At 37.1% G+C, this 25,348-nt stretch overlaps 11 protein-coding genes across 11 annotated transcripts; 5 read left to right on the top strand and 6 right to left on the bottom strand.

Annotated features, from left to right (window-relative positions):
* Nucleotides 1-112: 112 nt before the first annotated feature.
* Nucleotides 113-3,241, bottom strand: C9374_012177 (uncharacterized protein; the record flags this gene model as incomplete). Its single annotated transcript, XM_044687914.1, has 1 exon — nucleotides 113-3,241. One exon carries the CDS (start codon nucleotides 3,239-3,241, stop codon nucleotides 113-115), a length of 3,129 nt encoding a protein of 1,042 aa, XP_044542612.1.
* A 499-nt stretch (nucleotides 3,242-3,740) lies between these two features.
* On the top strand, nucleotides 3,741-6,989 carry C9374_012176 (uncharacterized protein; the record flags this gene model as incomplete). Its single annotated transcript, XM_044687913.1, has 1 exon — nucleotides 3,741-6,989. One exon carries the CDS (start codon nucleotides 3,741-3,743, stop codon nucleotides 6,987-6,989), a length of 3,249 nt encoding a protein of 1,082 aa, XP_044542611.1.
* Nucleotides 6,990-7,198: 209 nt separating this feature from the next.
* On the top strand, nucleotides 7,199-8,650 carry C9374_012175 (uncharacterized protein; the record flags this gene model as incomplete). Its single annotated transcript, XM_044687912.1, has 1 exon — nucleotides 7,199-8,650. One exon carries the CDS (start codon nucleotides 7,199-7,201, stop codon nucleotides 8,648-8,650), a length of 1,452 nt encoding a protein of 483 aa, XP_044542610.1.
* A 69-nt stretch (nucleotides 8,651-8,719) lies between these two features.
* On the bottom strand, nucleotides 8,720-12,827 carry C9374_012174 (uncharacterized protein; the record flags this gene model as incomplete). The annotated part of the gene is made up of 3 exons (XM_044687911.1): nucleotides 8,720-9,804; nucleotides 9,891-10,299; nucleotides 10,371-12,827. 3 exons carry the CDS (start codon nucleotides 12,825-12,827, stop codon nucleotides 8,720-8,722), a joined length of 3,951 nt encoding a protein of 1,316 aa, XP_044542609.1.
* Nucleotides 12,828-13,283: 456 nt separating this feature from the next.
* Nucleotides 13,284-14,199, top strand: C9374_012173 (uncharacterized protein; the record flags this gene model as incomplete). Its single annotated transcript, XM_044687910.1, has 2 exons — nucleotides 13,284-13,688; nucleotides 13,885-14,199. The coding sequence occupies 2 exons, from the start codon at nucleotides 13,284-13,286 to the stop codon at nucleotides 14,197-14,199; spliced, it is 720 nt and encodes a 239-aa protein (XP_044542608.1).
* A 513-nt stretch (nucleotides 14,200-14,712) lies between these two features.
* Nucleotides 14,713-16,500, bottom strand: C9374_012172 (uncharacterized protein; the record flags this gene model as incomplete). The annotated part of the gene is made up of 1 exon (XM_044687909.1): nucleotides 14,713-16,500. One exon carries the CDS (start codon nucleotides 16,498-16,500, stop codon nucleotides 14,713-14,715), a length of 1,788 nt encoding a protein of 595 aa, XP_044542607.1.
* Nucleotides 16,501-16,588: 88 nt separating this feature from the next.
* C9374_012171 (uncharacterized protein) lies at nucleotides 16,589-18,337 on the bottom strand (the record flags this gene model as incomplete). Its single annotated transcript, XM_044687908.1, has 2 exons — nucleotides 16,589-18,026; nucleotides 18,183-18,337. The coding sequence occupies 2 exons, from the start codon at nucleotides 18,335-18,337 to the stop codon at nucleotides 16,589-16,591; spliced, it is 1,593 nt and encodes a 530-aa protein (XP_044542606.1).
* A 196-nt stretch (nucleotides 18,338-18,533) lies between these two features.
* Nucleotides 18,534-20,564, top strand: C9374_012170 (uncharacterized protein; the record flags this gene model as incomplete). The annotated part of the gene is made up of 1 exon (XM_044687907.1): nucleotides 18,534-20,564. The coding sequence occupies one exon, from the start codon at nucleotides 18,534-18,536 to the stop codon at nucleotides 20,562-20,564; it is 2,031 nt and encodes a 676-aa protein (XP_044542605.1).
* A 248-nt stretch (nucleotides 20,565-20,812) lies between these two features.
* On the top strand, nucleotides 20,813-21,358 carry C9374_012169 (uncharacterized protein; the record flags this gene model as incomplete). The annotated part of the gene is made up of 1 exon (XM_044687906.1): nucleotides 20,813-21,358. One exon carries the CDS (start codon nucleotides 20,813-20,815, stop codon nucleotides 21,356-21,358), a length of 546 nt encoding a protein of 181 aa, XP_044542604.1.
* Nucleotides 21,359-21,415: 57 nt separating this feature from the next.
* C9374_012168 (uncharacterized protein) lies at nucleotides 21,416-22,645 on the bottom strand (the record flags this gene model as incomplete). Its single annotated transcript, XM_044687904.1, has 1 exon — nucleotides 21,416-22,645. The coding sequence occupies one exon, from the start codon at nucleotides 22,643-22,645 to the stop codon at nucleotides 21,416-21,418; it is 1,230 nt and encodes a 409-aa protein (XP_044542603.1).
* Nucleotides 22,646-24,473: 1,828 nt separating this feature from the next.
* On the bottom strand, nucleotides 24,474-25,010 carry C9374_012167 (uncharacterized protein; the record flags this gene model as incomplete). Its single annotated transcript, XM_044687903.1, has 1 exon — nucleotides 24,474-25,010. One exon carries the CDS (start codon nucleotides 25,008-25,010, stop codon nucleotides 24,474-24,476), a length of 537 nt encoding a protein of 178 aa, XP_044542602.1.
* Nucleotides 25,011-25,348: the final 338 nt, after the last annotated feature.

The following is a 25,348-nucleotide window of genomic DNA, read 5'->3' as shown; positions in this document are numbered from 1 at the left end:
ATTTGGAAAGTATCGTTCAATAGTATTCGATTTCATGCTCTTTCATGTATGAGACGCTCTCAACACACCATTTCATACGAGAAAAACAAATCAAAAGTGAGCTCAATCCTTCCTACAAGATGGCACTTGCTTTCTGAATTCGATACACCTTCCACCACTCTTCATATTCTCTCGTTTCCATAAGCCTATAACGAGTGTCTGTTAAATTGGTCATCACGTCCTGCATTAACACATTTTTCAAATCGGTGATGGTTGGCATTGAGGAAACATCACTTTCCCTTAAATTCTCATGTCCAAGTTCTACTCTTGTGTCACCATTTGGAACATGCACTACATTCTCCAATGCAATATTCTGTGTCTGTGGTTCTGTTGAATTTTCTTGTTGAGACAATGTCACGACTCGATCCATTAATTGATAAAACGCTTTTTTCGTTTCAGATGAAAGATTCAATTCATACGTTCCAGTGCTCTTGATAAAATCATGATCCAATTGTTTCATCCATTCCACACTCAACACATGATTGGGACCTTTCTTTTCCAACACGAGATGAATCTTTTGAAAACACAACAAATTTTCCAAACTCATTTCTTTGGTGGCGTATTCCTCAAATAATTCTTTAAATTCTCGATTGGTCAATAGTAATGTTTCTAATTCGGATTGAAGAGGTTCTTGAGAAGGTTCATTGCCTTGAGATGAGGAATTATTCCATCGATTTCGAACAAATCTTCGACATTTTGTGAACAGTTCAATCACCAACACATTTCCTCCACTAATTAACATGACAATGCAATGCAATAAAAATCTCAACATGTAAATAATATTCGAATTAAATCCACCCACACTATTGACAATAATGACAATAATGACCAAAATGAAAATCAAGGAAAGAAAAATTAAATCAATTCGAACCATGAGAGGATCGTCGAAAAATAAAAATCTTCGAATTCCCTTTTCTCTCAAAATGGAACGATTTCGAATAGCGTCCAATGCCACAATGAAAACTCCTAAAAAAGTAGCAATTAAAATGAATACTGAAAAGGTCACATTAATCATCACAACAAACATGGAATAATTCACATAAAAATAGGAAACGAGACAATGAATGGTCAAGACGACGGAAAGAACAAGCGAAACGACGCCAATAATGCAAAAGCTCATCACAAATCCAGTCATTGGAAACAACAGAGTTTTTCGAACATTGGGCCACCAACGGTGTTTTTCATCTTGTTGTTCTCGTCTCATCGTACTGCTCCTTTTCTTCTTTTGAGTGGTTTGATTAAATCTCAATGAAATTAATCGATACAAATTCCTCAAATATAAAAATCTCAAAATACAACAACTGTAGGCACATATACAAAACACGACGAGAATTTCGCCCAAATATTTGGGAATGAGTTGGCATGGAATCCACAAAAACAGTTGAGTCAATTCAAAGAGAATGAATAGGAGAGGTAAATAGGGAATAACCAGTCGTCGTTTGATGGAAGGTAAGCGGAAGGCTCTCATGGAAAATAAGAACAAGAAATAAACCAAATAGATGAAGGCTACTGCTACGAACCAATAATCAGTACCGAAAAATATAAACTCATCGGGTCCTAAGAATAAAGCAATTCTCGCATCGTATTGTTTTAAATTGAGGGAAGGTAATAGAATGGAAGTGAGGGTCGTTAAATTATATTGGGCAAGATTATTTTCATATAAGGAAATATTAAATCGTTCCCGAGTGTTTTGCATCATGATTTCAAACGATGCATCATGGACTACGTTCTCTGTATTAATATTTGGAATCAAGTATTGTATGAATTGAAGATCTTCCTTTGAAACATTTCCGAAATGGAAATATCTGGCTAAGGCAATTTCATTCAGAACGAAATACTTGTTATCAAATGGAAAGGGATTTGAAATTCCAAATGAAAATAAGGGATGATATTTGAAACCAGGAAATGCAATACGCAATGGAACGAGTCGAATCGGCACAAAATCCCAAGGATCAATTTGAGTTTCGCTTTTTGAGATGTAAGTTTTGGTAGGTTTTCGATTTCCTAATGGAGTTTTGTAATAATTGATGGTTCTATAGAATTGACTCGAAGATGTAATTAAAATGTCACTCTCTAGAAACATTTGACTTGGCTTACATAGGTACATAGTGACAATATGCTGTTTGACATGTAATGCGTTGAGATTTAGGTTGAAAAATTCGAGAGCTTTTTTGAATATTGGATAAACAGTTTCTTCTACTCCAATCATGAGAGGTGAGAGTTGATTAAATTCGTTGCTGCTACTACTCTTTTTTAAATATTGCAACAAATCTTGTGTTGTGAAAATATTGAATTGATTGCTGACATCTCTCCACACAAACGCAGTAAGATAAGAAGCAATGAATGAAATTCCACGTTTTTGAATCAAAGACTCTACATCGGAACTCAAACTAGTTATATTCACATGAGTGTCAAAACTAAAAGAAGGTCCACTTGAATCATTCAATATTAGAGTCATGTAATTTTCAACCTTGTCTAAAGGAATGTTTGATTCATGAAAGATGTGATGAAGAGATGACGATTGTTCTGGACAGGACAGAGCGTGTGAGAGAAGGAAAGATTGAAGAAGAAGGATGGATGAGAAAAGAAGCATCGTGATCGGCGAGAGTGGCAACGAAGGCGTGAGGGGCCATCCACCACACATGCCCTTCACGTTAGACTCTAACTGAACTAAATTCAAGCCAGAACGAGTAGCTGTCACTTGTCCATCCATACAACAACAAGTCGAAGGATTACAACCAGGTTGAACACTCCATTGACCCACCCAATACTCTGTAAAATCCTTATTCTCTCCTTGTCTATTATTCACACGCAAATTCTTCGTAAATGAATAATAAGAACTACCATACACCAAGACAGCACGTAACATGACATCTGAAGTAATACTTGTGGTGATGGAAATGGCGAAATTGGCGACACCGTTTTGAAGAGTCGATCGAGTAGTACCTTGCACAGTTGCTCCAGAACTTGCTGCTCCAATCGAAATGGAATATCCAGAAAGAGGTGCAACGTTTCCATTGCTGTCATAGGCAGTGACTGTTCCTGTCAATTGAGATCCACTTTCGAGTGAAGTGGTTGGAGTGTCTATTTTGATATAACTCACAACAACTTGTTGTTCGACAGAGGTTTCATCAGCTTGAATGGTAACAATGAGGGAAGTAAAGAATAGCAATAACAATAATGGAATTAGTCTGGATGACATTTAGTTATAAGGATAAGAAGCGGTTTAGTTGTTGTTTTTTTTTCAAAATGAATAGAAAATTGAATTCTCAAGGACAAGTTTTAAAAGCAATTGAGAAGAATTTACAATAACAAAGGTGTTTAATGATTGGAGATCAGAATACTCGACTCGTTTAACGTTTGATGTGAATTCCTAACTCTCCAACGATGTCAAGCGTGTGTCCTTTGGGGTCTAGTGTTGTTTATTTATTTTCAATGAGTAATCTTTGGAAGGATTTGTAAAACAATTTAGTGAACGATCGTCATTAAGGAAGAATAAACAGCGGACCCTGTAATTCTTTGCCCTGTGATTCGTTCTGAGCTGATGATACTTTGCTAACCTCACAAGCAATGTTTTGGGTCTGCTCACCAAAATCACCCCAAAACGTCAACTGTCAAGTCACTTCACGCACTGTTAAATTTATCGTTCTGTCGCTGACTTGGCGTTGACAGCATCCATAAAAAATCCTCAACAACACCCCATGAACAACACTCCAATCAACAGAGGTGTATTCCTCTTCCTATTGGGTGTCTTGTGCGTTGCTGTGGCCTTGCTCTCCAGCACCACCGAAGCTCGTCGCTCTCGTCGAGGTGGTAATTTCATCAAACGAGCCGCAGCAGCAGCTCGAGCTCATCATCATATACACCGTCATGTACACCATCATCCTCGTATTCACATTCGTCGTCATCGTCATATTCCCAAACATCATCGTCCCATTCGAGCCATTGTCGATAAAATTGTAAAATTGGGACGTAGACATCGTAAACGTCTGGCACGTCGTAGTCGTCGTCGAGGTGGAAGAAAGAACAATAATAACCAAGAAGGAAATGAACAACAACTCCCAGCAGAAGAACAGCCACCGAAAGAGGAACAACCTCCTCAAGTTCCTGTTCCAGCGACCACCATGAAGAAGTGTCAAGCCATTGGTGATCCACACTATACCGATTTTCAAGGAAAATATTATGATTTTTATGGAGTGGGTGATTATATTTTGGCTTCTTCCAAAGATGGAGATTTTGTGGTTCATTCTCGAACTGGAAGATGGGGAAGTGTCAGTGTCAATACTGCATTCGCTGTCAAGGTCAATCAAAGAAATACCATTGAATTCGATATTGAGAGTAATACTTTTTATGTGAATGGACAAACAGCACAAGTTACACAAGGTGAAGATTTCTCATTGGGTTCAGGAGCTGTTGCCAAGAGAACTTCTGAAAATTCCATGACCGTCTCTGCCAAGAATGGAGCTCACTTGATTGCTACTTGGTATAGAAATCCATCATGGAAATCCTCTCAAGGATCATTTGGTCATATTTCATTGGTAGTTGAAGCTCCTTCGAATTTGGAATTCAATTCTGGTTTGTGTGTCGATAAGAGTTTCATGTCACAAACGGCAACTGGAATTTTACACAATCATGTCGAAAGAAAGGTCGTCCGTTCTCAAAAACCAAAGAAACCAACCAAAGAAGAAGTTCAAGCAGCCATCAAGGTTTGTCGTAAAGCTGGATTGAAGGGAAAGAAACATCCATTGGCTTTGAGAGCTTGTGTCTCTGATCAAGTTCAAACTGGAGCCAAAGTTGGTAAATCCATTGCCAAAGTGATCAAACAAGTCGAGAGAATTGCTGACAAGAAGAAGAAGAAGTGGGCTCGTCAAGTCGATCAGAGAAATGAACGAAAGGGTAAACGTGTTGTGAAATCCACACGACCAAAGATTCTTCAAAAATGTCAAGCTCTCGGTGATCCTCATTACACCAACTTTAAGGGACAATATTATGATTTTTATGGAGTGGGTGATTATATTTTGGCTTCATCCAAAGATGGAGATTTTGTGGTTCACTCTCGAACTGGAAGATGGGGAAGTGTCAGTGTCAATACTGCATTCGCTGTCAAGGTCAATAATCTCAACACTGTGGAATACAATGTCGAAACTAACAGTTTCTATGTGAATGGTAAGAAGAGTGAAGTTCCAATCAATGAAGATATCACTTTGGGTGACAATGCTGTTGCCAAGAGAACTGCTGAAAACTCAATTCGAATTTCTGCCAAGAATGGAGCTCATTTGATTGCTACTTGGTATAGAAATCCATCATGGAAGCAATCTCAAGGATCATTCGGTCACATTTCATTGGTAGTTGAAGCTCCTCGTGATGTTCTCTTCAATGCTGGTTTGTGTGTCGATAAGAGTTACATTTCACAAAAGGCCACTGGTTTGTTGCATGATCATATTGAAAGACAAATTGAACGTTCTCAAAAACCTAGAAAACCAACCAAGGAAGAAGTTCAAGCAGCCATCAAGGTCTGTCGTAAAGCTGGATTGAAGGGAAAGAAACATCCATTGGCTTTGAGAGCTTGTGTTTCTGATCAAGTTCAAACTGGTGCCAAAGTTGGTAAATCCATTGCCAAGGTGATCAAACAAGTCGAAAGAATTGCTGACAAGAAGGAAAAGAAGTGGGCTCGTAAGGCAAAGAAATCCAGAAAGGGTAAACGTTCTTCTTCGACTGGTTCAAAGAAGAAGCGATCGACCACTGGTAAGAAGAAGAGTGGTAAAAAATCAAGAACTACTCGTAAACAACGTCGTTCCTCCTCTACAAAGAGAAGATCCAGTAATAAGAGAAGATCTAATAAGAGAAGTTCCAGTAAGAGAAGATCTTCCAACAGACGTCGTGGTGGTGCCTCTCGAAGAAGAACAAGTTCCAGAACCAGACAAGCTCAACGTCGTTCCCGCCGAATTCAACGAAGAGCCGCTCGTGAAGCTGCCCGTCAACAACGTCTTGCCCGCCGACGAGCTCAGAGAAGAGCCCGCCGTGCTCGCCGACAACAACGTCGTGCCGCCCGTAAACAACGCAAGTTGAGACAACAACGAAAACTCGCCCGTAAACAACGACAACAACAAAAACGTGCTGCCCGTAAACAACGTAAACAAAAAAGACGTACTGCCCGTAAACAAAAGCGCGTATTGAAGAAGTTGGCCAAGAAGGCAAAGAAGCAAGCTCGTCGTAATCGCAAGTTAGCCAAGAAGGCTAAGAAGCAAGCTCGTAAGGTTGCCCGTCGTGCTGCTCGTCGTGCTCGCCGCAGAATTCAACGAAGAAAACGATCCTTGATTAAGAAGCTTCGTCGTAGACTTGCCAATAGAAAGTTGAAGAGAGCTGCTCGTCGTGCTGCTCGTCGTGCTCGTAAACTTGCTCGTAAAGCTAGAAAGTTGTTCAAACGTGCCTTGAAGAAGGGAACTCGTAAAGCTATCGCTAGAGCCAAATGTTCAAGAAGATTGGCTCGTAAGGCCCGTCGTTTGGCTAGAAAACTCTCTCGAAAGATTGCCAAGTCTCAACGCAAGATTAAGAAGCAAATTAGAAAGATTAAGAGAGCTGCAAAGAAGGCTGTTAAGAAGGCTAGTAAGAAGGCAGCCAAGACTGCCAAGAAGAGATTCTTGAGAAGAATTGCTTTCAGAAACAAGCTCAAGAAGCAAGTCCGTCGTGCTGCTTCCACTGTTGTTCAAAGAAGAACTGTGAGAAAGATTAAGGCTTTGCTTCGTAAGGCTGCTGCCATTCGTAGAAAATACGGTAAAAAGTTCAACCCAAGAAAACACTTGCCAAAGAAACTCGTTTTGTTGATTAAGAAGTTGAAACTCTCCTTAAAGTGTGCAGTGAGAAGAAAGAAGGGACCAAAAGTGACCACACTTGGCAAGAGATTGGTAAAGAATTTGATTCGTGTTGCTAGATGTGCTCGCAGAAAATAAATCCAATGTCATAATATTATAATTTTTATCATCACACACCAACCATTCTTGTCCATGAGAATTTGAGCTTGTTGTCGATGTCAACAATGTCCAACTTTGAACGAAAGAAATTCTAATGATTGGTCCAGTCGTGTGAAAACAAATGAACGATCACAACAGAACTTTCCTTAACTCAATAGGAACTTGACAATGTTAACGACTCGAAAAAAATGATTGCACGCGCTAACACCACCGCTATAGAATTATTATACGACGATATATTGTCTCATATTTTACAATATTTACCAATACAATTTCTCTTGAAAGTGTGTTTGTGTGTTTCGAAACATTTTCATCGAATTATTTTGAACATTCCGAATTTGGAATTAGTATCAGAAAAATGGAATTCCTTTCATGATGCACCAATCACTCGCAACAACTTTCTTCAATTTATCAAATCGAGTCATTATTTAAGAAATTTAACATCATTACAATGTGATCTTGGAGAAATGGATGTTTCACCACTGACAGAATGTGAAAATTTTAAAAATTTAACATGTTTACAAATTCGATCCACCGATGCAACTAGTTTGAAAACACTCGCTCATAGTTCCAATTTAACAAAATTGAACAAATTTATGTTGGGTTTTGGCCGCTATAGCGATCATATGCCAAATATTTCCGTACTTCAAACTCTTGTCCAAAGTCAAAATTTTTCAAATGTAAAAGAATTGCATTTGGAATTTACTTGTTTTCATCAAGATATAGTTAAAGTAATATCTGAAAGTCAAGTTTTAAAACTTTCAGGAAATTTAACAGTTTTATCATTGAGTGGGGTAATTATTGGATTTGAAGATGCACAATGTTTTTCTCAAGCTGAAGCTTTTAGAAATTTGAAAACCTTACAATTGAATGAATGTAGTTTGGAATCTCCTCGCAATCAATTATCTCAAGGCCTTTCGATTCAACATTATAATTCATTAACCAAAAGAAATGAATGTCTTGGAGGCATGGGATTAATAGCTCTGGAAAAGAAGTGTCACTTTTCAAAAAATCTCACTTCATTGACCATTAATAGTTCCAATCTGGTTGCTGCTGATTTGAAGGAAATCATCTATTTTGAACAATTGAAAACCTTAAATCTCTATCGAAATAGAAAAATTGGTTCCAATGGTGCTCAATACCTTGCAACGAGTTGTGAAAATTTGAAAACATTGACTTGTTTAAACTTGTCCTGGTGTGGAATTGGAGGTGAAGGATTCATGTACTTGATTCGTTGCCCCTATTGGAATCATCTTGAAACACTTTCAGTTTCCAATAATAACATTCAAGAACATCACGCATTACAATCTCTTGGTGAGGAAGGAGTATTGTTACAGCAACATTTAACGTATCTCGATCTCACTTTCAATGATATTGATCATGAAGGAATCATTGCACTCGCTCAGAGTTGTGAAAAATTTCATCGCTTGCAACATGTACATGTGAGTGCAACGAGTCTCAATGAGTCCGCAGCTAAGAGTGTGTTGAATTGTGAAAAATTTGCCAAATTGAAAACCTTCTCTCTGCATGCTGTATGTCATCATGAACTCTATTGTGAATTAATCATGAAGAAATTTCCAAAAAGCAATGTCTATGGATTTTTCAAACAAGAACGAAAGCAAACGTGTCAAATTTATTGAGATTAAGAAATTCTCAAGTATATAAAATAATTTTTATCATCAACCTTGAGTTTTTTTTCATATTGCAAGTTAAATAAGGAATTGTTGGTTCTTGTTACTATTTGACATGCACAGGAACAGTGCGTTCTTACTGATTGAGATTATTTGCATTCCAATTCCAACAATGATCACTTTGAAATGATCCTTCTCTTCAATGACGTGCATGTGAGAAATATCATTCACCTCACTCATACAGCTTGCAATAATTTCAAATGTCTCTCGATGAGGTGAAACTGAATAAACATTAAGGCGTTGATCAATTCCTATCGATAACACAAGACGATTCAATTGTTCTTCTGTCATATCTGTCAGTCTTGGAGATGAGAACCCAGTTGAGAAAACTCCACTCACTGCTGAACTGTGCACTCCTTCGAGATGAACATTTGATACAAGTCTTAATTGCTGTTGGGAAGTGTCAAATTTCAAAATTGCCAAATTCACAGACTGATCATCACCTCCTGTACACACATGAATCATAGAAGGATCATTTTCCAATGGATGAACATGCATACAATTCACTCCTGATTGATGAATGTCACATTCAAAAAATGCTTCAAGTACATTCAAGTTGGAATTCATTTCTGTATATTCACAACTCTCAACATTCTTTGGATCATACATGCAACAATAGAGCTTTCCATTGGTAGATGCTGAAAAAATCAATCGTTGATGATCATCTTCAAGGCGAACGGTGGCAAGTGAAAGTACAGGTCCATTATGAAGGAATGAGTGAGCAATGGGTCTCAATTTTCTCAATTGATTTTGTGTTGAAAATACCTTAACAAGACCATCGCTACTTCCCACTAGAATGATCAACTCTTCTGAATGTGTAGAGCATTTAAATGCATCAAGACTCAGAATTCTAAAATTAATGACATCTAGACGTGACTTGTTTTTCACATGATAGGTTTTGATCGAGTGTGAAGAATGCGACCACTTGTCGCGATTTTTGAAATCTTGATAAATTTGAGGATGAAAGAGAGAGAGATATTGATTTGTTAAATTGATGTTAAGTAATAGGTCTGTCGTGATGGAAGATGATGAATCACGCTCTTCAATTTTCCAAATTGCTAATTGTTCTTTTCCACCTCCTGAAATTAAGATTTTGGAATTTTCTAGAAATAATTTTGTAATTTTGATGGAGGTATAATAATCATTGTTGATGAATTGATCAAAAACACACAATTCTTCTTGAACTTACCTCCATAATAATCGACTACAGATAATTCCTTCACACTACTTTCGTGTGCATTCAAAATGGACAGTGTTGAAATATTATTGGATTCGGTCCATGGTTTCTCTTTCAATGATGTGCTATCGTCATGGTATGATAATATCCTGATTTTAGTGTCTTCACTGCAAGTGACAATTCGAAGATCATTACCTGATTTCCAATGAGTGGCGTTTAAGACCTCTCTACCATGGAATTGAATAAATGGAGTCTGATTTTTAAATAGTGCGAGCTCTTCTTCTTGTTTTTTCTCAACAAAGTTCATGATGAGAGAATCTCTAAAGAATGATGCAGAACAAACAAGTTGAGGCGTATGATATAATGTTGTGTAAACAAAATCATAAATTCCTCTCGAAGCACCACATTTACAGGATGCAATCTGTTCCATGTGAAAATATAATGTGAAATTATAACCCTCGTTCACAATTGTTAAAATGATTGACCACTTACTCGATATCTCTTTGTATAATTATAAACAATCATGTGTGAACCATAAAATCCAATGAGTAAAATTTCACTCTCCATCTTGTTAAAAATTGAAGCTGGAATTGTGTCCACAAAATCACACCCACCCGCAACCACTTGATATTCAGAGCTCTCTTGCGTGCGATAGGAAATGAAAATTCGATCGAGATGTGTCATGACACTTTTCAACCTTTCTTGTTGATGTTTCACTAACGTAAACATTCCATTATTTTCATCTTGAATAAGGTGATAGAAACATATGGAACCATCTCTTCCCACTGAATAAATGGTCTCCCTGTTCACATACTTGATATCACACACTTGATCTGCGTGGGCCGTTTTCATCACAAATTCGGGCGTTTTCTCGTCAGGTGTTGTGTTTTGGGAAGCTCTCAATACATGGATAAAACCTTCGTCATCTCCTGTAATGAGAATGCGCTCGTCTCGTACTGCACACAGAGCTTGAATTTTACCTTTTACCAAATAATGAGTTCCTTCTGTGATAGAAACACTTGGAGCTGGAGAGGATGATGACGACTCGTTCAAAGACATTTCTTCAAAATTGTGTGAAAATGAAATTCCAAAAGCTTTCATCGTTCCCAAAGGGGATGAAAAATATAATGTAAAAGAATGATCCAAATTTTTCACCCAAAACACAGCAAGGATCCTCGAGCTCATTGCTTTGAACGTGGAAAGAACAGATCCAGTAGAAATATCTAAAATGCAGCAGTAACCAGCTGAGTTTCCAATACAAATAAATTGTTCACATGGAGAGCATCTCACCACACACAACAGAGGAGATTCTTTCGAGGATACAGCTGACCCCATTTCTGCTACCATATTCGTGTTGAAAATTGGTGAATAATTTCCATTGAGAATATTCACCTGGTACACGAAGCCCTTCTTTGTACCGACGTAAATATGTTGATTCATGGCGTGCATACACCTGACCATGTCAGCTTGCTTTTTTGATTGATTCTGCGGGACTGTCATTTGAGGCAATTCAAAATTTTGATGAACAATGGCGTAATCTTGAATTCTCTTTAAGGACCACAATTTTACAGAGCTATCACCTCCACCACTTGCAATGACTTGTTGTGTAGAGTCAATATCAATTCTCCAAACATTTCTTCCAATATGACCCTGCAGAGTTGAGACACAATTTCCATCATAGTCCCACACCCGTATGGTTGCGTCCTCACTTGCAGAGATGATAAAATGTTTTGTGAATTTGCAATGCCACACACGAGCATTGTGTCCATAAAAGATTGTGCTTGTGTACGTCTCTGATACTTGATTGGAGTCTGCATGATGTGAAATAGTGTGGAGAGGCTGTTCATTAAACTTCCACAAAATCAGCGTTCTGTCATCTGATGTGGAACATATATGCTTTCCATCGTCTGACCATTCCACATGAAAAATGACACCATTATGCCCTTGTAATTGGACAACGGACTCTTTCGTATTATGTTTGCAATTCCAAATGATGACTGTATTAAAAACTGTACCAGAAGCAACAGAAATATTTTCACAAATGGAATTAAGGATTGATGTGGAATCTCCATGTGAATACGTAGCACCATTTCTGTTGAAGAAGAGTGACATGGAATAGAGTAAACAATTTGGATAGGATTTTCGTGTTGCCAGTAGATTCAAATGTTGGTTGGACTCTTGAATATTCCTAGAATACTGTGGTTGGTGTGAAGTGGTGTTTTCGTGAATATATTTACGAAATTCGTCTTTCTTCATTTTCAAAACTGCATGATCATATGAAAGTAATTGAATAAAGTTGTGGGCATAGCCTACACATAATGTCCTCATGGAACGATCATGGTTGTGCTCATCACTGTTAATAGAAATACCAATATCCAAAACATCAAGAATCCAATCACACATTTCACCAAAATTCCATATTTGACATTGTTCAATGGTGGCGAACACGTCATTCGTGTTCTCGTTTCTATTCAAAGAAATCAATAATTGCACAATTTTCAATCGTTTTTGTCCGTAAATTATAAATTCTTCGATCATAGAATTAGTGTTCTGTAGTGGTGATGATGACGATGACAATAAATCAAAATTGTGAAGAGTTTTCAGTTGCTCCTCACACTCCTCGTTTTGAATAAATTTAATTCCTTTAATACTTCCTCCCTTTTCAAAGATGGCAATACTTCCAATTTCTCTTCCAGAATGAGTTTCAAAGATATGAAGATTGGGACCTATTCCTGCATAAAGAACGGAAGGAATAATTTTCGAGAAATTAATGCAATAGACTGGACCCATGTAGAGTTTCTTTTCAAATATCGGAATGTGTTCTACAGAACAAGAGTCGTCATGATTACGGGAAGAAATGGCTCTCGTTACGGAATGATATTTTTCATATTTATTTCGCTCATCGCTGTTGGGCAAAATGGAGGAAGAAAAGTCATGTTGTGAAATCATTTTTTTAATTCCAAACTCCACAAACAACAAAAAATTGAAAAGTTTATATACGCGGCCCAGTTAGAATCCCAATTGAATTCGATGTACATGTTTCTTTAATAAAGTTTTTTATTTCCATGTTTTATACCAGCCTGCCTTGTCGGTTGTGACTGTTTCATATCGTTTGGTTGTTGATGCATGTAATCGGGTGTGGTATAGTGGTAGCATTCCAGACTGTCACTCTGGCGACCCGGGTTCAATTCCCGGCACTCGAGAAATATTTTTTATTTTTAATTGACGAACAACTTGTTTGTACTTTTGAGTGGTAAACCACTTTGACACTATTTTACATATTCATCTTTTAGACTCACCCATTATCGCAAGAATAATAGTACCTACAAATATGATTTTGGAAATAAACAATTATTAATTTAATAAATTTTTTAAATTCTTTATAAAATCCAAATTCCAAAAAAAATGCTGAAAAATCTCGTCGTTGCCTCTTTCCTCATCATCTGCGCCGTGATGATGGTCCATGCTTTTGGAGAGGACAGAAACTATATTCAAAATTTGAAACAACAAAACCACAAGATTGAATTTTCATCTCCATCTCTCGCTATTGATGGTCTCGTACAACATTTAGGTTTGGTCTTTAAAGGATTGCCATCCGACAAGGTTGTTTCCGTTTCATCATTGGACCTTTTTGAAAGACCCATTGTTGGTGTAGTCATGATTCCAACTAAATCTTCCGAAGTGAATGATGTTATCGTGAAGAAAGTTGAATCGTTATTTGGAAAGGAGGCTGTTACAACAGTTCCATCATTGAAGAATGTTGATTTCTCTTCAAAGACTTCCGGCATTGTTGTTGTTACCAATGTTGAGGTATGTTTTTTGAGCGTTTATTTTGAAATTAATACAAGCTTTGATATGACAATAACAACATGATGTTGATGAACTACTTTGCTACTCGTATTTTTCGGTCATGCCGATTTCAACCTTTTCAAACAACAATAACAACCTCGACATGGACAATGTGCATGGTCTAACTACTTCATCCTAACAACAACAACAACACCAGAATGTTGAAAGCGAATTGAGAATGATTCCAGAAAGATCCGATGTCGTCTTGTTGAACTTGGAAAAGAATCTTGAAGTCATGACACCAACTCAAAGAAAGCTCATGTCTGTCTACTTGAATAACAACAACACCAATACCAACACATCCAATAGCACCATTAGCGATGCTGAGCGTGCTGACTATCAAATGCAATTGTGGGTATGGGTCATTGGTATTGTTTGTGTCATTTTGGCTGTTTGGGCTGTGACCTTGATTGATTACAGTGGAGACCAAATGTTGTATGCCCTCGAAATGACAAAGGGTCACCATGATTAGAGGAATGATTCAAAGTGAAAACATGAACTGTCCATATCAATTTATTTCATGTTTCTTTTTCACTCCATCCTAATCCCTTCAAAACGTTCTTCCTTCTCCAATAGAGCTTTTTCCTCCACACAATGCAGTTTTTAACCCAATAAAACACCAACTATTTAATTGAACCATGTTTTCTACTTCTGTTATCCTTCAACACTTTATCATGAAAGTGGTTTGCTCATTTATTTGAACCATAATTTTTTTAATACTTGTTGGGGCAATCAAGTTTGCATTGATACCAACTCCTAAACTTTTCGAATGATGTACAAATCGTAGTGTAGGGACAACTGAACAGTGTTGAAGATAAAGCTACTTGGAATCTCATTTAATTGCTGACGAAAAATGGACATGTGTTGTGCAAAGCCTTAAAATCATCATGGACAGAACACAACAGTTCTACCAATATTTGCATTTTTACTCTCCTAATTTCCAAGACAAGCGAGCCCTGATGTGTTGTTGCACCAAAATTTAAACCTACGAAAACTCGTCTTGTTGATTCAAAATCTGAATCAACCAATTAGGTGTAATTTCCTGTTGTTTCGTGCTCGAATAAGTGGTTGGAAATATCACATACAAGTAATCATTCTCTCCGCTCACTGAATATGTATGATTAAACTTTTTCCAACTCACGACAGCGTCTTCCATGCCTGTCACTAAAAAGGCATTCCAACATTTGCCAACTCGAGTTCCTTTCCACACGAGTTCGAATATTTTCTCAACAAACAATGGTGGTAAAATTCCATCAAGCTTGATAATAAAGGTTTGATCGACCCGTGCGAATTTCACATCATGCATGAGTGCATTCATGAAGAGTAAATGATTTCGTTGTGCCACAATGTTCACGAATGATGCATCTTCCTGATGGGTAGTGCTGCTGCTAGTGGTAACCTCAGAAGATTTACTATCATCTGAGGCGCTGAGACATTCTGAACCCATTCCTCCGCTCAATAATCCAACACTTGTCAAAATGGCCTTGGCTGTTTCCTGTTTACAAATTTCTTTCTCTTCAGAAGGGGAAAGAGACTTGTTGAACATGGAGAACAAGTGATGACTCACTTCGTCATGCTCATCGTTTTCATCATTGTCATCTTCGTCATGTTCACCTTCTTCATGGTCATCTTCATTGTCACTTGTTTCGTCCATGAGATTGGATGGTGGTGCATGATGACCTAGTTGCTGTAATTGAGAAAATCCTTCCAATGTGTTACAAGCAGTGCTTGGATGCTTATTCTGTTCACTCTTTTCACCTCCTTTTGCAATAGTTTCAATACTCAATTCAACTCGTGGTAATACTAGAGATTCCTCCTTCAAAATTCTCACATTGAAAATATCCTTTCCAGGTGTCTTTTTAATCAAAACTTTGTTTTCTGCAGCTGAACTCGCACCAAAAGTTTCCTCCGAATTAGTAGTATTGGAATTAATTCTTGACTGGACAAACGATTCGAAATCTGACATTTCAATCCAACAATTTTTCTCAATACTAAAAACTCCAAAGAAGCAATGCATTGGACATGTTCCCTCTTTGTTCAGAGACCACATCAATCGTTCATATTCTTTAGATTTTGGTTTGAAAGGCATCTTGTATCCTACTGTTGAATAATTATCGCTTTCAAAATTAGCAGAGTGAGCACTAGTCTTTTTCGAGTGAATTTTGTTCTTTTCATTGCGTTGCAATCCAATTTCAAGAAGAGTATCCTGATCCAATCTGAACCGTAAATGATGTTCTCTCTCCAATGGTGTTGCAACATTAATACCATGAGTTGATGATGAAGAGGTTTTAAATATGGGATAGATGGCCATTTGGTTGGCACTTAAACAATCGGTATGAGCTCCGAGTGTATGGCAATAGACTAAATAATCCGATGAAGATTCTTCTCTTGTTAAGACTCGTTCTTGAACATAGGAAATGATATCCACGGGTTGAATGTTGGAACATAGATAGACTACACTCTTATCCTTTAAATCCGTGCAGAGATTGAGAATGTTCTGAATCAATTCTTTGGAATTGACCTCTGGTAAATGCCTTGATGGTTTGTTGTTGTTCTCTAACGATTGTTCTTCATCGTAGGCAACAAGACCATAGGAAGCTTCTGTTGTCGAATCGTTATGATTATAAAAATTCAATACAATTTCCATACGATAATTAAATGGATGATTCCGAATAATATCGGAATGATTTGCCTTTTCATGTTCCAGAAAGGTATCACTCCAGAAAATCATTCGGGAAGGCAACGGTTCAACTCCTGCATTGAATTGAAGCATTTTTTTAATTCACTTCAACAGCAACAATTATTAATGTTGTAGCATCAATGAAAGTTTCGTCCAATTTTCACACATGATGAATCAGTCATTACTCATTGACGTTTGTATATATAGAAACATTTGGTGGTGTTGGATGTTCTGCTGCTGCTGTCAGATTTTCCTGCTCTTGTTTCTCAAATTGTTCTTTCATGGAGAGAGCTCCTTGTTCCTTGTGTTTTTCGGCTTGTTGACCGAGTTCAATGATGGATTTAATATCGTCTCGTGTGAAATGATGAGTCAATACTTCGTGATGGCTTCCTAGAAATGCCATTCTCAAATGATCAATTTGGTCAAGATGCTTGGCAAGGAAATTTCCAAACAGTTCACTTCCAGAAACGACTGCTAATGCAGCATCTTGTTTGTTGGATAGTTTAAGTAAGGTGGGTAAATCTTTGGCAGCTACATCTGGAGCTGAGTATGTAAATACAATGCGTTTGGAATCTTTGGTAAGTGTGAATTTTTCGAGATCCGTACTCTCGTTAACTGTTGATGTGTGACTTTCTTCAACAACATTATTCGTTGTGATTGGTTCATGTGGTGCAGTTGTTGTAGTAGAAGGCGATACAGGTGTTCCTTCACTTGAGGAAGGAGCATTCACCATTTCTTCAGCATCTTCGTTACATGCAATGTAAAATTTGGATGTCACATATAATTTACCTCGGAGAGAATTGACCTTTGAGAGCTGTTCTTGCATGATCTTCTTCTTTTCTTCGATAATAGTGTGATATTTTGCCTTTAGTGCTAATTGAGTCCCTTTCGTTGAAGAGCTGCTCTCAGTGGTATTTAGCTTATTTTCAATATCGGTCAGCTCTTTCTGCATTTCATTGAGATCTTTGAGTGCCTTCACCAATGTAGCCAATGTTAAATCTGTAAGTACCGTTTGTGACCAATCCAATACATGTTTCAGTTCTTGAGGAGACAGCACTAACGAGTCGTCAATCACGGCAGAAACATTTTCAATAGGTGTCGATAAAAGTATGGCCATTAAATGTTGAGCAATCGTTGGTGCCGTCGATACCTTCACGCTCGAATAATCCCTCTTCAATATTTTTGATTCAAATCTTTCCAAATATTTCTGATGTTGCAGCTTGCTTGTAAATAAATAAAAGGTACCAATGCTACCATCATCATGTTCTTTAGTGTTACCTCCTTCAAGCATATTCATTGCTCTAAAGTGTGAATATTGAACAATTTTTCGATAGAAGAGAGTGTGAAATTCTTCAATTTCCGCTTGTTCCTTTTCAGTGAGCGACTTTCCATTAGTTTTAGCATCTTCTATTCGTTGATTATATTGATTTTTTAGTGCTATTAATTTTTGCACTTGTAATGTTTCCTCTAATTGTTTCTTATCATGAATACAATCTTTCTCTGATTTTGTACCAAATTGTTGAATTTTTTCCTTTTTCAATTTTTCTTGAGCTTTTGCAAAATTAGACTTTTTTGCTGGCTGAGTCTGTTGTTGGGAGATGTTATGAACCGATTTATTTCTATGGCAATTCCATATTATAAATAATATAATGTTTCATTATAAATTACCACGTGTTGAATATTCAATCATCACGAATGATATTTCAAATATTACCCGCATCATCATGGAATATTTAATTCAATCATTCACTTCCGATCATGACTCAAAAACCTACACAATAATTGCATAACTTCTGTGTTCACTGCCTTTGGAAAAATCACATACGAAACTAGCTGTTGATCGTGCCCATAGTGGATAACTTCGGAACCATGATGATGAGGATTTTAAACATCCGTCAGTTACAAATCTTCCCACTCCAAACCGCAACATTTTTTTTGTAAAATTTCAAACCTTTTTATCACAATTTTCATCATTTCACTAACAATCAACTGTTCATGAGACTAGGTTGTTTTGCATCCAAAAAGAGAGTTAAAACACGTGTTTGAGTTTTTGAGTTTCGGAGTCTCACAGGAGATTACAAAAAATCAAACTCCACAACTCAACCCAAAAACAAATTCCGAAAAAAATGCAACCAAGGCTTTCCGTTGTTGGATGGATGGCAATCATCCTCCTCTTCCATGTATTCATATTATTGGCAAATGCCTCTGAAACTCCGAAAGCTTCTACTTTATATAAACCTCTTCGGGATGTTCTTCAAATCAATTCCCGAGCTGAGAATGGAAGTTTGGTACTCATGTTATCCTCTCTGGATGATTTTTTATCGAGCTTGCAAAGTAATCAAACGAGAATGGTTTATCATGATGCGAATCATCATGCTCTTTCTTATTATCATTCCATATTATCAGATATGGATTTATTAATTTATTTTCATACAACGGATGATGTGTGTGCTAGAGAATATTCTCTGCAAGCATTATCAACGCTTGATTCCATTGTTCATACTGTGGAAAAAGTGAGAGCAAGTTTTGGAAAGAATTTTGATACTCCCGATGAGAAATTATTTGTGGTGAAAGGAACCAAAACCGAAGAGTCAAGTGGACAACAATTGAGTGTTTCACATGACGTGAATTTACGAGTGGCTCAATTGAATTGTCTCTCTTCCGAATATAATGGAATGTTGTGTGATAAATTATTGGGTGGATCTTGGTGGAGAGAAGAATCGTGTGACACGTATGACTTGCCAAGCTTTTTTGAAATGTCACTCGGAATGAAAACTGCGTTACCACCGCACAGACAAAAGCTCATGAAGGACTTTTTAATGGAGAGGCTACGATTTTTTAATTCGAAAAAGAGAGTTGAATTTTCAGACACTTCCAAAGAGAGAGTGTTGCTTCGTGTGAATAAGATGCATCTCTTGGGACAAGATGTACCCAACGTCAAGATTGCTATTCAACACGATGCCTCTCAAGAAGAAATTTTAAATGACTCTGTCGAATATATTCGAAAGGGAGAAGAAGTGTCGAAGGGCAGTAGCAGTAATAACGATGCCAAAGATGAAATTTTACAATTTTTACATTCCAAATATTACTTTGATGAGAATAATCGTAAAGTTGGAGAAATGCTTTTGAAGAGAAGTTTCCCAAGACCCTATCTCTTCTATGAAGAGTGTGACTTTACTCAATTGTATGCAGAGGGAAATCCATCCAAGAAAGTAAGACCTATCAATTTCTTCTTACTTCACAAGGGACCATCTCACTTTGATTTCCCAAGAACCATGATTAATGCATTTTTACAAACCTCAGTTGCCCTGATTGAGGAGCAATCCATTGGAATGATCTACATGTGTTCAGGAGAGGTCATTAAAGCATTCGAAGCGACCAGAGACATTAATGGAAAGGGTAATTTTGGAACCATTATCACACACAACTTTATATATGGCAAGAGACAATCTGAAATTGTCGATCGAGGTCTCTTACTCTTTTACAACCCATATGTGAAAAATAAGAATTCTACCCGTGCCTTGACTCTTCATCGAGGCGAACCCTACGATGCTCAATTTGTGTTAGCAGATGCTAACAATGTGCTAAAGCATATCAATGTCATGCTTCGACAAGGAAAGGCTCTCAATAGTTATGCAGATTGGAGAGATACTGCCTTCTTCATGTTCAGAGGAATGACTTCATTGAGCGAAGTAATTTTAAAGATGGTTCGAGATTGGATGATCAATACTCCAGAACATGCTAAACATGAACTGAGTATCGAAAAGAATATCACTCCATATGTTGAACTTGTAAAGCAAGTTCTTCAAAATTCTACAGTATTGAGAGAGGAAAAATTGAAAACTGCTCTTCCTCCTTCTCAATTTCCAGACGATGATATTGAATATGGAGACAAAATGTTGGAAACTTGTCATGTCATGTTGGACTATTTGAATGAAATGATTCAACATTTTTCCAATGACAAGCAAATGACAGTCATTCAAAAACAACATGTTTGGGATTATATCGATGGAACCATTTCCTCACTTCAAAAACAAATCACACAAGTGCGAGAGGAGAGAGGCGATGACTGTGGAGCGGAATGTCAGGACTTGTATGTGAAATTATTTGTGGCCAATTCGTTTAAGGTCATTGAGGCTCAACAAAAAAGTGCTTAAAAAATTGTGAATGTGTTGGAAAGGGAGCAAATAAAAGGTTTTACAAAACTTGTGCAAGAAGGATAGTATACATAGTATAACAAATAAGTCAATGGATCCGTCCTCATTGATCATTTAAAGTCAACTTGAAGTGTTTCAACAACACTTGGTTCCAGGAGTTTGGAGTCCTTCCTCCGGAGATGGTCCAAGATTTCCGAACTTTGATTTAAAACTTCCAACTTCACAACTCTTTGACGAACAAAAAAAAAATGCATCAACGCCTGTCACTTGCCATTCTCTTGATCCTCTCATTATTGAGCTCCCTTGCCCTATCCCAACCCAATTTCCCACCTGAATTTTCCACTCTCGTCTATCAAAACGAAGGTGGTTTTGTCGATTCCAATTCTGCCAAAATTGCCTTCATTCGTATCAGCAACTCGTGGAAAATCAAATCCGAACGACTCGAAGTTCAATTTTTCAATGAACCTCTCCAAATTCAACTTCACAATGGAAACACTCAATTCATCTTTTATCCACACAACAAGACATGCACTGTGACTGAATTGGGATTTCCTCCACTCCCTCCTGATTGGCTTCTTAACTCCACATTTATTGGATACGAAACTGTCAATAATGTACCATGTAGAAAATGGAAACGTTTGACATCTACCTATTGGGAAAGTGCTGTGAGTGGAGAGCCAGTTCGTGTGAATGAATCGGATTTCTTTGTGTGGAATTATGTCTCTGGAACTTTCAAGGCAGGTCCACAAGATCCCTCGGGTTTCATTGTTCCATCGTATTGTTTAAAGAAGTAAAACATCAAGCGTTTGTTTCAATTACATCTTTTTGGAGTTTTTTATATTGTTCTCCATTCATGTCATGATTAATTTTCGGTGTGCAATATTTTCTCCAAATTCGTTGAACTCTTCCAAAGTGACCCATAAATCATGATTTTGTGAGCATCTAGCAATGGCAAGTGCTCCCATCCATACAGAATAGTTTCTCTCTTGAGGTGCATTCACATGAACATTCATGTCCGTAGGAACCAAAGAATTCAACTCGTTTCTCAATCGAGTGTCAATTCCTGTAAACATGGTATTTCCTCCTGAAAGGACAATATTCGAATACAATGTGGATCTAAGATCGACGTGACATTGTTGAACGCATTGATAGATCATTTCGTGTAGTCCTTGTGTTGGAATGGAATTGTTTGAACAAACCTGTTGTGGTTGAAAAATTATTTCACACGCTTGAAATTTCATTCGTGAATCTAAAAGAATTTCATTCCCGTCTGGTAATTGATATTTTTCACGACAATTTGACAATTCTTGTTGTTTCAATGCCAATTCGCTTTCATAATCTTGTGAAATATAAAAACCAAAATTTTCCTTCATTTTGGCCAAACATTGATCTTTCAGAAAGGAGCATTTCGGCATCCATTCCTCACTTGTTGATTTCAAACATTCGGTCAAGAGTCCTTCCAAATGTTCATTCATCACTCTTCCTCCAATGGATTCAGTTTTCAAAACGGCATGAGACAAGACCACTCCTTCATGGATGGGAATGACACATGTCATGTCATGTCCACTGCTCACTTCCAATCCACTGTTTCTTCCAGATCGCAATAAGGAACATAAGGCCTTATTGGCAAGATAGAATTTTGGAACCAAAAAGCTTTCGAACATGATATTCAAGATTTTCTTCTTTTCCAAAATTGGTAAACATGAATGTGTCATGATGCAAGGATGATCTTCGGATAAAATTCTCAATTCCGATTCATAGATGAAATGCAACAAGTGTTCAAAATCTTCCCAATGCTGAACTTGTCCATGTTGAATGGGATAATGAAAGAAATTGTTTGGAATGGTACCATTGACTTTCTGTTTTAGGAATTTACCAATTTCATAATCTCCAATCTTTATCAACGATCGTTCTGAGGTGGATTCGAACGTCTTTGAAAGTTCATTGTTATTTTTATCATGATCATGAGGAGGATACAACAGAACATTCCGAAAAACACTTCGGGGAATGAATTCACGATGATCAACTCCACATTGAACGTGATAACTGCCAATGTCCAAGACACATGAAAGAGCTTGCATTTTTTTTTGTGTGGATGATGGAGGGAGACGTTGGAAAGTTCATCCTTAATCATATCATGGGGGTTCATGGTTTATTGAAACCATTCAGCTTCCTATTGATCCAATATGTTTTCATTTAATGATTTCGCTTTTCCAAGATTTCAAAAAGTTTTCATCCTTAATCATGCTTGGTTCATGGTTTATTGTTTAATATATATTAAATGTCAGGTGTCAATTTAGCAGCTCCTGTATTTCGTTTGAACATGAAAATTCCCCAAACCACGCTCCATATCCACCCCACTAATAAAAACGAAGTGAAGAATTGCAAGAACCCAAATATGATACTGTATTTCTTCTTTTTTTTGGCCACACAAGCAGCAACAAGAGTTCCAATTCCAGGAAATATAATATTGAGTATAAGAATGATAATATGCCAATTGCCGTCCAGTTTCGGAATGTATTTGAGAATGGCTTTTAATATGGAGGATGTCTTGTGAACATGATGTCAATGAACTTGTTGAAAGAAAATATATTGAAATACTCACTGCTGACATGATGGTGTGAAAGGTTTTTTTTGAGACAATTGTGTCCTTGGAGATGACGAGATTGTCTTGGTTTGGATGAATGAGATACCAAAATGAAAAAATGGCAATTTGACATTCGACATTTTCGTTATATATATTGTTTCATCTAATTTTCTTGTCTTTGGAGCTACAGTTCCCAGTCCTGTTTTGAGAAGTTAGGTCCATTTGAATTAAGGTAATTCAATTCTACCTCTCTGAATTAACTTTTAGATGAAACTGAAAACAAACGCCTTCATAGAAGATCAATTTCAGACCAAATTTTCAACAATTTAAATTATTTGAAAAGTGGCAGAAGTTCTGGAAGTGTTTTGATGGTTAATCCCAAACTCCCAATCAAAGTTCTCACTGTGAAAAAGTAGTTACTTTTTTGAAATCATCTCAACTACATGTTCTTTTCGTTCTTTTGTATTTAAAATTTTTTCCTATTAATCCAATAGTATTTCACAACAACAACAACTTTTTGAAATAAAAATTAATATACACCCTTAATAAAGTTCTCACAAATTATCTGAATGAAAAACACACGTTCTCTCATGATGATCATTTCCCTTTTGTCTTATATTTGCATAATCTGCCAAACATATAAAACAAAATTCATATCCACATCGACAAGTCATGTGATCACATCCTTGATTCTTTTCAAATGGCATGTCCACAACGAGGACATTGTTTGAAATTTTCCTGAATCCATTGTTGATCTTGTTGTGTTTGAAATCTCTCTTCGAATTGTTGACATGTATATCCGTCATGCCACACTGTTCGATGTTGTAAGTACAGAGAGACAATGTTGGCAGTTCATTCGCATAGTTCCGTGAAAAGTTGTGACACGTCGAGTGTCGTGGGGATGATTACATAGAGGACAGGAGAAGAGAAATTCAGCATCATTCAAGGCATTATTGAGAATGGCAAGTCTATTTCTATTTTCTACAAAAGTATTTAAAACTTGTTGAGGAAGTTTTTACGGACAAGTTCCTTGATTTCAATATATCGAAAATTGCCTCGACAAAGTGGACATGGGACATCAGAGAGTCCTTCTTGTACTCGATGTTCAATATGTTGAATTAAACAACCTTCACAAATGGCTTTGGTATGACAGATGCAATTTTTGAAATTGACAGCCGTGAATGGAATTCTTGATTCCAAACAAATAGGACAGTCCTCTTCTTCTTGGTATTGAATATACTCATGTGTCGTAGAGGAAGATTCATGCATTGTGGAATGTCTTCGATGGTCAATGGAAGAAGAATTTCCATTTGTGTTAAAACTCAAACTGGGACGATAATTATGAGAACTGCTAGAATTGTTGTTACTTGCAATGAGAGTTTCAAACATTTGTTTTCTATTCCGAACAGAATCAACATTTCTGCTATTTGAACTTGTTGATACTTGACGATGAATTCCTTGTTGTGTGGAATTGTTACTTCTACTCTCTCTAGCTCTTCTATTTGTTGATGTCTATTACTACGATTCATGTTGCTAGTATTCGACGATTGCGAGCCACTTGCATTGTTATTTCTTTGAATATTTTCAAATACTGCTCTAGATCTTCGGAATGGTGAATCCTCATCTGTTTGTGTCATTGATTGTGTAGCACCATGTTGAGAAGTGTTGTAAGCAGAAGTGGATGTTAAGGATGTGTTGGTATTAGTAGTATTAGTAGTATTCGAGCTAGTAGTGGAATTTCTCAAAGAAGCCAAAGATGTGACACTTCTTCCAACAGGTTGCTGCGACGTTTGTGAAAGCGTTCTTGTCTCTGCAGAGGATTGTTGCGGTGATGACACTCTGTTGGATGTGACACTCATTGACTGAGGTTTTACATTCTCTTGATGTCATCAACACCTTCATTTCGGAATTGGAATTCCAATTTCATTCCGGACAATCTTTCGGAAGAGAGAATTCTTTCAAGCAAGGAAGGGATAGTTGCTTGATCATTCTCTGACGTGTTGACATTTTTTTTGAAATGTTAAATGGAAAATTAAATTACATTCGAGGATTATTTTCAGAACATGATCCATATATTTATCTCGTTACTGGTCCATAAAGTATTGAAAAATTCTTTTATGTTCCTAAAAGTTTTTTTATTTCAACAACAGTAGCGTTTCTCATCAAATACATCAATTTCACATCTGCATTTGCGAGA

This window comes from Naegleria lovaniensis (assembly GCF_003324165.1).
Source record: "Naegleria lovaniensis strain ATCC 30569 chromosome Unknown tig055, whole genome shotgun sequence".
NCBI lineage: Eukaryota > Heterolobosea > Eutetramitea > Acrasida > Naegleriidae > Naegleria > Naegleria lovaniensis.
The sequence above is the reverse complement of the archived record's forward strand: the minus strand, read 5'-3'. Positions and strand labels throughout refer to the sequence as shown.